Source organism: Bombina bombina, chromosome 1 (assembly GCF_027579735.1).
Source record: "Bombina bombina isolate aBomBom1 chromosome 1, aBomBom1.pri, whole genome shotgun sequence".
Classification (NCBI taxonomy): Eukaryota; Metazoa; Chordata; class Amphibia; order Anura; family Bombinatoridae; genus Bombina; species Bombina bombina.
In genome coordinates, this window is record NC_069499.1 from 546,874,788 (window position 1) to 546,888,966 (window position 14,179).

The 14,179-nt window shown below is 39.3% G+C and overlaps 1 protein-coding gene across 1 annotated transcript in view; it reads right to left on the reverse strand.

Moving 5' to 3' along the window:
* Positions 1 to 1,809: 1,809 nt before the first annotated feature.
* The window catches only part of NOP58 (NOP58 ribonucleoprotein), a 57,718-nt gene continuing 45,348 nt past the window's right edge, over positions 1,810 to 14,179 (reverse strand). Inside the window, exons 14-15 of the mRNA XM_053698686.1 lie at positions 2,760 to 2,890; positions 1,810 to 2,138 (exon numbers count right to left, since the gene is read on the reverse strand). Coding sequence (XP_053554661.1) covers positions 2,088 to 2,138; positions 2,760 to 2,890 — 182 coding nt within the window. The 3' untranslated portion in view covers positions 1,810 to 2,087. The remainder of the gene's footprint in view (positions 2,139 to 2,759; positions 2,891 to 14,179) is intronic.

Genomic DNA, 14,179 nt, shown 5'->3' on the forward strand with positions numbered 1-14,179 from the left:
TGTTGCGGCACTCTAGCAACACTGACTTTAACACTTCTCACAGTTACTTAATACCATATAGCACAAAGCAACACCCTCGGCTGTATCAGACCATCCAGATTTGTGTAAACTATGTGCTGCCGTCTTAACTCCTTTTATGGTCTTTGTGTACACTAGTGAACATCCAGAAAATAATGGTTTGTTTTTTGCCTTTTGGTGTACTCCTCGCTTTCACTTAAGTGTTATACCATTCATCAGCTCTATCTCTCTTCACCACAGACACACGCTATCAACATAATCATATTACTCTTAAAGGGACAGTAAAGTCCAAAAAAACTTTCATGTTTCAAATAGGGCATGTAATTTTAAACAACTTTCTAATTTACTTTTATCACTAATTTTGCTTTGTTCTCTTGGTATTCTTAGTTGAAAGCTAAACCTAGGAAGGCTCATATGATAATTTCTAAGCACTTGAAGGCCGCCTCTAATCACATGCTTTTGTATTTGCTTTTCACAACAGGGGAGAGCTAGTTCCTGTAAGCCATATAGATAACATTGTGAGCACGCCTGTGAATTGTGGCAGACACTGCACTAATTGGCTAAAATGAAAGTCAATAGATAATGAATAAAATGTCATGTGATCAGGGGGCTGTCAGAAGATGCAAGGTAATCACAGAGGTAAAAAGTATATTAATATAACGTGGTGGCTGTGCAAAACTGGGGAATAGGTAATAAAAGGATTATCTATCTTTTAAAACAACAAAAATTCTGGTGTTGACTGTCCCTTTAATGTTACTTGCGGTTTTACTGCACCAATTTTCTTATTTGTACTTACGTCTCTTCGCGGGTTTCCTTGACTCCGGACCACTTCACTGTTTATTACCTGAGTCCCACTTCAGCCATGATCTCTCACAACCATCGTGCGACTGAGCCAGGTCAGCTGTTTTAAAAAGGATTTACGATAATTTGCAGCCACCTGGAGTCCCACCATGCAGTTTGTTAGCCCGCCGTCTATTTCCTGCCGGTTCTTCTTTCGGCACCTTGCTGAAATTGTAGCGTATGTCTGGACCAGTGCCGCCTGACCAATGGGTGGCTATATGGAGACTTCCAGATACTCTGCTTGCCTGTCTGCAAGCCGTTCCCCGGGCAGAGCTTGCTTCACCCCACAATAAGGAATCTGTAGTCTAGGCAAATCTTTTCTGGCAACTTTCTTTTTGCACCGGCTCGATGAGCCGTTTGAGCGCCTTGCTGTTCCTTCTTGCCACGCCTACCGGAAGTCGATGCACTTTATCTAATTGTTAGTTGTGTGAATTATTGGGTTTCCAAGACAGCCTTATTAAAAACTCTTGGTGGTAGCATTTTAATTTTGGGTGGTGTAGGTAGGATTTGGTGTCCCTTTAGGTCCTTTGTAGAGGTAAAGGTGTAAGCAGGGAACCAAAGACTGAGTGCTATTAACTTCTTTATGCCCAGACTCTATCCATAGTCACGGCTGGGCGGATAGGCTTAGCCATCATATGTTCTATCTAAGTATTAGTCTTTGGTTTGCAGACAGATGTAATATAAGGAAGCATGTGTGTAAACAGTGTTAAATTAATGAGATCTGCAAGCTAGACCTATTTTAATAGGTTGTTGTTTCAACGCACAAAACCAGCTATTTCATATACACAAATAAGTAATTTTATACACTGCAGCTGATGTTCCTTGAAATTAGGAATAATAAAAATTAAAAAAAATGTATCTTGGTATGCTAGTCTTTCTGCTATATTTAAGTTCTAAACTGTGTAATAATGGTAGTGTACATTTTAAAAAAAATAAAATCAATATTTGACATTTCTTTAAAAATTAGATTTACTGAGAGCAAGAAAACAGCTCACAGAGGTAGACATTTTCTATAAACATAAAAAGTAATGTTTTACATAAGGAAAATAAAGTAATTATGAGTTTAGCATTGATTTCTTTAGCCGACAATGAGAAAACCACAAAGCATGTTCCTCAATTTTCAAAATTGAAAAGTGCCTCCAAAAATGAAACACTTTAAAAGTTGCTGGGGTGGACGACAGGCCTCCAGCACAAACTTTTTAACAGTTCATAAAATTTCAAATTCTAATTTAATAATCATCTTCTTCTTTAATCTTCTTTTTCTTCTTCTTTTTAGGAGTCTAAAAAGCCAAAAAATCAAAGTTAAATATACATAAGAATAAATCAAGTAAAAATTTTTGAAAAATGCAAAAGATTGCAGCATAAATATTACCTATATTTTTATAATACAATAAAGCACTTCATCAATAAATATGAGCAGACAATGTGTCAGATTGATTCTAGCACCTTAACATGAATCACTCAGACTTATCGCTAAAATAGAATGAGACTCCCTGGGTACATTACTCCTAAGACCATCAAGAACACCTGAAATAGGGTGATATACATGTATGTATTTACAGTGCTTACCAGTACTCACAGACAGCTTTCAGGGACTCAGGCAGAATATATATATATATATATATATATATATATATATATATATATATATATATATATATATATATATATATATATATATATAATGATAGAGATAAAGATATATATATATATATATATATATATAAAAAATGATAGAGATAAAGAGATTATATATATATATATAATGCACACTCTAGTATTAAGGCTATGAAGCCATATGTGTAAAATGTATTAATTGGCTAGGCTGCATACTATTGACTCATGACCCTATAAAAAAAAAAAAAAAAAAAAAAAAGTGTCCAGGTTTACTAGAGGCACACCTCTGTTGCTGTACTAGTAGTAGGTTCCTCCTCCTCCTCCTTTATGTCTTCTATTTTTATCTTTAACTTCTTGTCTTTTTTCTTTTTCTTTGTCGGTGGTTCCTCTGGATCCTCAGGCTCCTCTGGTACTTCTAAGAAAAAAAATAAAAAAAAATCCTGCTATTACTATTAAAAAGCTAAATAAAGATTCTATGGAAGTGAATTTACAGTAAAAATTTAGCTTCAACCAAGAAATAATTTAACAGTACAACGTTAAAAGTTGTTTAGAATTTAAAAATCCACCCCCAACTGCAGCTTATCACATGATACTAGCATCAACGTGGTTAGTTTTCTAGGATAAATGAATACATTGTTACTCTATTGCAATTTTATGGTTAATATGAGACTGCATTCAGGATTTATCAATTTGCAAAATGGACAGAATTCACATGATGTGAACTTGTCCGCATTTGATCATAAATTGTGGGGAGCATTATTTCGCACATTTACTATTGCACAAGATTTTCCTGTCCCCTTACCTTCATGCAACCAATTGTGTAAGAGTATGGTTAGTCAATAACCCAGGTCGAATGAATCAGTGTTAATTTTCATCCGGCACAGAGGGTTTATGAAGTAGCGGTTTAAAACAGCTACTTCATAAATATCAGTTGCAGGCTCAAATTAGTGAGCCTGCAACCAACCAGTACATTCAGCAAATGATATACGTCCATTTTCAGATAATTTAACTTTTAAGAAATGGGATAAGATAAGATCAGAGCAGTAATTGCATAATTTAAGGCGAATTTATGGCATTTTAAGAAGCTAAAAATCTCTAGGGATAAACAGGACTATGACAAAAAAAAAAGTTTAGAAATGGTCACACTCAGGGGGTAAAATAAAATATAGGAGTGCCCGGGATAGGAATTCTAAGAAAGTAAAAATGAATGAAGTTGACACTGAATAGGATTAATTTTGAGTGCAATGGTAATGAAATTTCTAGCCCAGCTGAACCTTCCTCTTTTGTACTTCAGGCACCTGGTTAAAAAGATAGGGGAATTGATGTAGATGTTTTAAAAAAAAAAAAATACAGAGGGTCAAAACAAAACGAGAAAAAAGTACGTAGAGGAGGAAGGAACAGAAATGAGAAATACGGGAGGGTCTATACAAGAGAAACATTGTAATCCGAAGCAACAAAAAAAAAGCAAACAAGGCAAGAAACATTGCTAGGTGGCAAAAACAAAATTTATGCTTACCTGATAAATTTCTTTCCGGACATGGAGAGTCCATGTCGTCATTCCAATTACTATTGGGATATTACAACTCCTGGCCAGCAGGAGGCGGCAAAGAGCACCCCAGCAAAGCTGTTAAGTGTAACTAGCTTACCCATAACCCCAAGTCATTCAGCCGAAGGAAATAGAAAATGAAGAAACACAAGGGTGAAAAGGTGCCTGAGGTTTACGCAAAAAACTGGCGATTATAATTAAAGTGTGGGGTTGTGGACTCTCCATGTCCGGAAAAAAGAAATTAATCAGGTAAGCATGAATTTTGTTTTCTTTCCTATGACATGGAGAGTCCTCAATGTCATTCCAATTACTAGTGGGAACCAATGCCCAAGCTAGAGGACACAGAATGAACAGGAAGGGAAGGGAAAAAAAAAAAGGCAGGAGGAGCTAAACCGAAGGCACCACCGCTTCAAGAACCTCTCCCCCAAAAGAGGCCTCAGCCAAGGCAAAAAGTATCAAATTTGTAGAATTTGGAAAAAGATGCAGAGAGGACCAAGTAGCCGCCTTGCAAATATGTTCCACAGAAGCTTTTTTTGAAAAACACAAGAATAAGAGACAGCCCTACTGGAATGAGCCGTAATTCTCTCAGGGGGCTGCTGCCCAGCAGTCTCATAAGCCAACCGAATCAGACTTCTCAACTAAAGAGAGTAGTAGTAGTGACCTTCTGACCCTTATGTTTTCCAGAGAAAACAACAAAAAAGGCAGAAGTCTGTCAAAAATCTTTAGTAGCCTGTAAATAAAATTTTGGAGCCTGCAAAACATTCAAGTTATGCAAAAGACGTTCCTTATGAGAAGAATTAGGACAAAAAGGGACTACAATTTTCTGATTAATGTTTCGATCCGACACTACCTTAGGGAGAAATCCCAATTTCGTACAAAGGACCGCCTTATCTGCATGAAAGATAAGGTACGGGGAACCACACTGCAGAGCTGAAAGCTCAGAAACTCTGCGAACGGAAGATATAGCAAGGAGAAACAAAACCTTCCAAGATAACAATTTAATATCGACAACATGCATCGGCTCAAATGGAGCCTGCTGCAAAACTTTAAGAACTAGGTTAAGGCTCCATGGAGGAAACCCCCCTGGGCTTATCCCATTCCTGAGCTATAATTTCAGAACTGGAAAAACTTCCTCTGAAGATGGGAAATCATTAACTCTATCCAACTTAGAAGACTTTGTGGGGTTGACAACAACCAAAACAACCAAAGGTTCAGAGTTGTCTAAAGCAGCTAGAACCTCCTTCAGTAATAACCCAAGGTTTAAATCTAAAATTTACCTCTTCAGATTCTGAAGATTTTTCTACTAAAGTGTCAGAGTCTGAGATTTCACCTTTAGAAGCTACTAAAGTATGCTCCTCAGACAAATGAGAAAGGCCGACTAGCGCAGAATTAGAGGAAACAGATGCCTTACTAGCAGACAAATGTTTAGATTTCCTTTTACGCTTACCCGAAGTAGGGAAAGCAGGCAAAACCGCAGAAGTTATCTACGCAGCAAAATCCCCTGGCAAATAAACACCCCCAGGAGGTTGAGAGGACATGCAAGGCACTGTATGCAAAACAGACAAGTCTTGGGACATTTGAGGAGAAAGCCGAGGCATATCTAGAACAGCTATATCCTGAGACACAGGTTCGCAAGGGGTTAATTTAGCCTTATATTTTAAGGTCTTAGCTAAGCAACTTGAACAAAATTGCATAGGCAGCATTGGGACTTCTAAGCAAAGCAAACAAAGCTAAACGAAGCATACTCCTCAACTAAAAGGAAGGAGAAGTAGCTATAGCCTTCTGATCCTTGAGCTTCCCATGGGAAAAAAACAAACGAAAATCTGTAGTCGCCTGTAGATAGAATTCAGTGCACGCACAAAATTAAGGAAGTGCAACAACTCTCCATATGAAAAGAAGGGACAACAATCTCCTGAATAACACCCTGTTTGAAAACACTGTAGGCAGAACTACCTAGTACGCAGAATCCCTTATCAAAGAGAAATAAGATAAGTAGAATCATACAGTAGAGCCGAGAGTTCCGAAAATCCCCTAGCAGAAGAAAAACACAAAACCTTCCAAGATATAGCTTAATATTTAAGAATGCATAGGCTCAAACGGATCCCGCTGTAAAACCTTAAGAATAAGGTTAAAACTACAGGGAGGAGTAAAGGTCTAAAAGGCCTGATCCCAACCAAGACCCGACAAAAAGATTGCACATCTGCCAAACGCTTATGCAACAAAATAGACAACGCAGAAATGACCTTAAGGGAACTAGCTGACAAACCCTTCTCCAGAACCTCCTGGAGAAAAGACGAAACCTACGAATCCTGACTTACTCCAAGAGCAGCCACCGGATTTACACCAATACAGATATTTACGCCATATCCTATGGAAATCTTTGACACTAACGAGCCTGTATCAAGATGTCAATGACCGACTCCAAAAACCCATTAAGTGTTCAATCTCCAAAGAGTCAGCTTCAGAAGAACGAGATTTAGATAAAGGAAAACGACCCTGAAGTAGAAGGTCCCTCCTCAGAAGTAGACTCCTGGGTGGACGAGATGACATTTCCACTAGATCTGCATACCAGATCCTGCGAAACCACGCCAGTGTTTGAGAATCACCGACGCCTGCTCCTACTTGATCCAAGCAATGACTCTTTGAAGGAGACCGCCAGAGCATCTATCAGGACTGTCTGAGGATCCCTTTTTCCCCCAGGAACTTGACATTCTGCCGAGAAACCATGAGATTCGGCACCGGCTGCCCCAATTGAAGGTTAGATAGGAAAACACTTCCGGAAGAGTTCCCACTTCCTGGAATGAAAGTCTGTCTGCCTGAGACGCCATCACAACCAACCACTAGATTGTTACCTAGAAATCTTCGGATGGAGAACTTACTCTCCAAAATGGAAGTCTAACTGTTCACACAACCACAACTCAATAGTCCACCCCTTTAAAGAAGGACATATAGACAAAAACTGAGGATCTCCGCTCACTGAAAGATACTCGTCACCTTCCTACATGATCAAGGAACTCCGAGTCCACCCCCCCCCCAGGAGGCCGATGTAATTCACTTAAAGTAACATTGTTGCAAACCCTGAGGGGAATAAAATTTTAGGCTTACAGTTGAAAAAAGCAAAGGCAAAACCTCTATGCTATCTCGATAGCTTCTTAAAATGAAGGTCAATTTTGATGAATTAGTGCCCGGTTTTTAATAATCCAATTAAAAACAAGGGCACTTTAATTCATCAAAATTGAAAATTCATTTCTTTTCTTCAAAAACTTACGTTTTAATCCTGGCAGCCGCTCCAGCTATTACCCCAGCCGTCGTAAGCCTCTGCAGACGTCAAATGACGAACCCGGCTTCCTCCAATCACGCCCCCCCCCCCCCCGGAGAATCTTGCCCCGATGGAAGCCGGATTCGTAATTTTGGACGACGTGCGACAGGCAGAGGAAGTACTGGAGCGGCTGCCAGGATTAAAAGTTAAGTTTTTGAAGAAAACGTGTGAAAAGTCAATTTTTATGAATTAAAGTGCCCTTGTTTTTAATATGATTATTAAAAACCGGGCACCAATTCATCAAAATTGACCTTCACTTTAACTGAAACCTAAAGAACCAGGCTAGAAAACAGTTGAAATCCAACCCTCAATGAAGGTCGTTAACAATCCAAAATGATTATGGGAAGCCAGTATAGCCGCAGAGGCCTCCAATGAAGCCGAGCAAAAGGAAATATGGAATCCCCATCAAACCAATTCCATACATTGGAGCACTGATGATTGAACCGCAGACCATAAGGACAGGCAAACTGAAAAACCCTTGGCTCCTCTGACCTCTGTCAGAAAGATCTCATTAATAGGAAGTCTAAAGCGGATTCAGCTAGGTCCAAAGATAACACCTGGAACCCAAGGACGTCCAAATAGGGAGGCACTGCCATACCCCGGGACCACAAAAACTGCCTTCTTGAGCTGTGGCGAAGCCAACTGAAAGAGTAACAATTGCAAATTCCTTCCTTATCGGAATCAAAATCAGGAATGTATAAAATTCAGGCCCATCTCTAAAATGGTCTCTAAGTTTCCCAAACACTAAGTATGTATTGGGTACTTGAAAAGCTTGGCTAATCACCCATAGGGCTTCAAGGCGTTGCTCATTTTATCGACCTTGGAAGTATGAAAATCTGAGTGGACCACACCGGGGAACATGAACAAGAACCGTATGCTTATTTTACAATGCAGACCGAACACTAACAACCCCGGCCCTCATGCCAGAAACGAGGCAGAGTTAAGTTACTCAGCCACCTCTAGGAAAAATAAATGACGACTCTCCAATCTAACAAGGAGTTGCCACAATTTGGCATGAATATGAGCTTTACACAGTCCATTACCTCTCTTCCGCCATAGACACTAACTGAAAATAACAGATCTTTTAAAAACAGCCAACCTCGCTGTCAACTAACACTCTGTTAATCATGCAGCTTCCACACCCAGCCGAGCTAAAAACCCTTCTAAAAGCGGAGCAGGAAAATTTCCAGAGGAAAAACACTGCATACTCAGTCTTCTTTTTAAGGACACCAGCACCCCCTAGAAATGGCACAATACAAGCTCAACATTCTCTGACATAGGCAATTCAGCATAAAAGTAGGTGCCAGAATACTGATCCTGTATACACATTAATATAATAAAGGTGATCTCTGAGCCCCATATACAGTTAACATCTTCCTTGATATGAAGAATGTTAACCCAATCTCCAATGTCTCCAATCAAATGCATAAGTGCCTGCCACTAGCATCCATAAGGATATGTCCCATTTAAAACCAGAGGTTCTTAACCCCTTCAGGGCCAGCCTTCCAGAACCCTCAGAAGAACAAAAGGCACTTACCTGCATTCTAGTCATCTGGCAGTCAGACGACTCACAAAGTTTGAGAGGATGCCGCTCCTCACAGAGACCTGTGTAAAAAGAAAGAGTAAGCTTACTCAGGCTTTCTATACCAGGGCAGCAACATGTTAGGAAAATGAAGCAAAGCCACTTTACAAGTTCCTGCTTTAAATCCACCACAGCCCTGCTGAAGAGACGAACGTGGAGTACAGCTATACCCAAATTGTGATGGAAGGCCAGAGCAATCTTGCCCAGACTTCAAAATAAAAAAAAATCTTGATAGAAGAATCTTAATCAGGACACCTCATTACTTCACCTCTTCCTTGTACTAGAGGCAAAGAGAATGACTGGGGGTTTTGGGAAGGGAAGTGATACTAAACAGCTCTGCTGTGGTGCTCTTTGCCTCCTCCTGCTGGCCAGGAGTGATATTCCCAACAGTAATTAATGATGATCCGTGGACTCACCTTGTCATTAGAAAAAAACAAAAACTTTTAAATTCACAAACAACTTCTTTTGGGGATATTGAGATACCTGGTATTGAAGTAGAAAACATTTCTAATTTGAATTTTGTGGATAAGTGTCCTGAATTTGAGTTATTGTCCCTTCAAATGGAAAGTGAGGGAAATGGATGCTTTAATAGAGACAAATGCAATTAATATGAATGCATTCCAAAAGAAGTCAGATGTATATCATTTCAATACCTGATCTAAAACAGTTGAGAATGAATAAAGGTCTCTGGACAAAAAGGTAAATAGGAGCGATCACAGGTGTGACAACTTAAAGGGATATTAAACACAATTTTTTTTCTTTCAATAGTCGGATGGAGCATGCAATTTTAAGCAACTTTCTAATTTACGTCTATTATCAATTTCTTTGTTTTCTTGCGATCTTTATTTAAAAAAGCAGGAATAAAGCTTTGGAGCAGTCTCATTTTAGGTTGAGAACCTGGGTTGCACTTGCTTATTGGATGGCTAAATGCAGGCACCAATCAGCAAGCCCTATCCAGCGTACTGAACAAAAGATAGGCCGGCTCCAAAGCTTACTAAGTAACATAGCATTAGTCATAGAGGTTTCTCTGACTCAGTGATTAAGCACTAGGGGTTCAATATCCATACCTTCAAATTTAATATTTTGAGATCCTGTTGGAGAAACGGACCTTGAGACAGAAGGTCTGGCCTTAATGGTAGTGGCCAAGGTTGGCAACTGGACATCCGAACAAGAGCCGCATACCAAAACCTGTGAGGCCATGCTGGAGCTACAAACAAGAGAGGCCCCTTTAACTATACGATGGTGATCTAACCACCAAGTCAGAGAGAGTCTAACATTGGGATTTAAAGAAACCAATATTAATCGTCTCTTGTCTGTTAGAGACAGAGTCATGGACACTGAATCTATCTGGAAACCTAAAAAAGGTAACCCTTGTCTGAGGAATCAAAGAACTTTTTGGTAAATTGATCCTTTAATCATGTCTTTGAAGAAACATAAAAAAAAACAACCTTTAACACTAGTACTATGTTAACTCTAGGGGGCGCAAGAAACCATAAAAGAGAGGAACTGGTTAATCGCTCACTCCAAGGTGGTGGTAATATAAATACACTTAAGGTATAGTGCCTATAATGTGTATGATCCAAAACTATGGAGTGATAATAGTTAAATACAAATATAAATCAAAATGAATATATAATAAATACAATGCAATTATATAGTTACTCAAATTAATATCAAATAACATATAGCTCAAAACATGAGAGCAACCAAATCCAATAAGCTCTTATCTGTATATAGCACTCTCTTCAGCGATGTCCCATAATAGATCAGTCTCTTAGTGATATGATGAGCCTGTGTGATACAGGTGATATGGAGGTCACACTCTGAAAGTGGAGTCTGCTGCTTTGCCAGGTAGATAGGATCTGGATACAAGCTCTCTCTGTGAAATGGAATCACAAAAACAAAGGCGCCTCCTAGTGTGATATAGTTGGTACAAACAGATAATGTAAAGTTCAAAATGATACTCACAAGTGGAGCAGCACTCAATTGTGCCAAATCAGGCTGACTGGGATCTCAGTGTGTCCCAGCAAGAATATTGGTCTCTCCAATGTCCTACACGGACCGAATAAGCTCAGACTCTCAAAGTAAGGTTATAAAAACACCACAATTTAATGGTAAGATAAAAATCAAAGTTTCAACCACATGACACTTTAAGTAAAAACAAAATAAGCCGCGTTTCTCAGACTGCTGTCTGTTTCATCAGGCTAGTTGACACTTATTTTTATCTTACCATTAAATTGTGGTGTTTTATAACCTTACTTTGAGAGTCTGAGCTTATTCGGTCTGTGTAGGACATTGGAGAGACCAATATTCTTGCTGTGCCAGTGAGCTGGGACACTGAGATCCCAGTCAGCCTGATTTAGCACAATTGAGTGCTGCTCCACTTGTGAGTATCATTTTGACCTTTACATTATTCGTTTGTACCAACTATATCACATTAGGAGGCGCCTTTGTTTTTGTGATTCCATTTTACAGAGAAAGCTTGTATCTTTGAAGAAACTACACTAGTTGATTCGTGAGAGATTCTGCAGAAAGTAAAGACTGAGCTAGTACCAAGATATCGTCCAAATAAGTAAACACTGCAATACCCTATTCTCTGATTACAGAGAGTAGGGCACCGAGAACCTTTGAAAAGATTCTTGGAGCTGTTGCTAGGCCAAATGGAAGAGGGACAAATTGGTAATGCTTATCTAGAAAAGAGAATCTCAAACTGATAGTGGTCTGGGTGAATGGGAATATGAAGATATGCATCCTGTAAGTCTATTATGGACATATAATAACCTTGCTGAACAAAAAGGCAGAATAGTCCTTACAGTCACCAATTTGAAGGTTGGCACTCTTAAATGATTCAAAATTTTCAGATCCAGAACTGGCCTGAATGAATAGATTTGAATAAAACCCCAGACCCTGTTCCTGAAACGGAACTGGTATGATTACCCCTGAAAGCTCCAGGTCTGAAACACACTTCAGAAAAACCTCAGCCTTTACTGGATTTGCTGGGATGCGTGAGAGAAAAAAATCTTCACAGAAAGTCTTACTCTGAATCCTATTCGGTACCCTTGAGACACAATACTCTGAATCCATTGATTTTGGATAGAATCCGCCCAAATGTTTTGGAAGAATCTTAATCTGCCCCCTACCAGCTGAGCTGGAATGAGGGCCGCACCTTCATGCAGACTTGGGGGCTGGCTTTAGTTTCTTACACGGTTTGGATTTACTCCAACTTGAAGGTTTACAATTGGAAACAGATTCTTTGAGGGGAAGGATTAGGTTTCTGTTCCTTATTTTGTCAAAAGGAACGAAAACGTTTAGAAGCTTTAGAGATTTACCCTTAGGTCTTTTATCCTGAGGCAAAAAAACTCCCTTCCCCCAGTGAACTAACAATGCTAGACAAATCAGGATCCATTTCCTGTTGCACTAAACTTGCCAACCAAAAAGTTGATGCAGCTGCAACATCAGCCATAGAAATGGCAGGCCTGAGAAGATAGCCAGAATATACATAAGCTTTCCTTAGATAAGATTCAAGTTTCCTATCTAAAAGGGTCTTTAAAAGAAGTACTATCTTCCATAGGAATAGTAGTACATTTAGCAAGAATAGAAATAGCCCCATCAACTTTGGGGGTCTTCTCCCAATACTCCAATCTAACTGCTGGCAAAGGATACGGTTTTTTAAACCTTGAAGGAATAAAAGTAGCATCAGGAACTGGAAAAACCTATGAAGTAACCAGAGGAGGTTTATAAAACAGAATTTAAATGTTTACTAGTTTTAATATCAAGAGGACTAGTTTCCTCAATATCCAATGTAATCAACTCGTTGGCAGAACAAGAGAGGCCCCTTGAACTAAACGCTGGTGATTTAACCACCACGTCAGAGTGTCGAATATTGGGATTTAAGGTTATTAACTGTGATATCTTTGCATGTTGAATCAATGGTGCAGGGATTATACAAAGCTGGAGAGGTCTCGTGTGAAAATGAGCAAAAGGAATCGTGTCCGATGCTGCAGTCATGAGGCCTAAAACTTCCATGCACATAGCCACTAAAAAGGGAATGACTGAGACTGAAGGTGCCGACAGGCTGCTACCAATTTCAAACATCTCTTGTCTTTTAGAGACAGAGTCATGGACACTGAATCCATCTGGAATCCTGAAAAGGTGACCCTTGTCTGAGGAATCAAGAAACTTTTTGGTAAATTGATCCTCCAACCGGGTCTTTGAAGAAACACTAGTTGATTCATGTGAGATTCTGCATAACGTAAAGACTGAGCTAGTACCAAGATATCGTCCATATAAGGAAACACCGCAATACCCTGCTCTCTGATTACAGAGAGTAGGGCACCGAGAACCTTGGAAAAGATTCTTGGAGCTGTTGCTAGGCCAAATGGAAGAGCAACAAATTGGTAATGCTTGTCTAGAAAAGAGAATCTCAGAAACTGATAATGTTCTGGATGAATCGGAATATGAAGGTATGCATCCTGCAAGTCTATTGACGACATATAATGTCCTTGCTGAACAAAAGGCAGGATAGTCCTTATAGTCACCATCTTTAAAGTTGGTTCTTCTTACATAGCGATTCAAAATTTTCAGATCCAAAACTGGTCTGAATGAATTTTCCTTCTTTGGGACAATGAATAGATTTGAATAAAACACCAGACCCTGTTCCTGAAAAGGAACCAGCATGATTACCCCTGAAGACTCCAGGTCTGAAACACAATTCAGGAAAGCCTGAGCTTTTACTGGATTTGCTGGGATACGCGAGAGAAAGAATCTTCTCACAGGAGGTCTTACTCAATCCTATTTGATACCCTTGAGAGACAATGCTCCTCTAGCTAAAATAGCTAAAGACATGGATCTAACATAAATTTTGATATCATCAAAAATGGCATCACAAATAAAATAATTAGCATGTTGCAGTAAACGAACAATGCTAGATATGTCAGAATCCAACTCTTGTTGCGCTAAATTCTCCAACCAAAAAGTTGATGCAGCCGCAACATCAGCCAAAGAAATTGCAGGCCTGAGAAGATGACCTGTATATAAATAGGCTTTCCTTAGATAGGATTCAAGTTTCCTAAAGGATCTTTAAACAAAGTACCGTCTTCCATTGATTTTGGACAGAATTTATCCATAAATACTTGAAAAACCTTAATCTGCCCCCTACCAGCTGAGCTGGAATGAGGGCTGCACCTTCATGCAGACTTACGGGCCGACTTTGGTTTCTTAAATGGCTTGGATTTATTTCAATTTGAGGAAGGCTTCC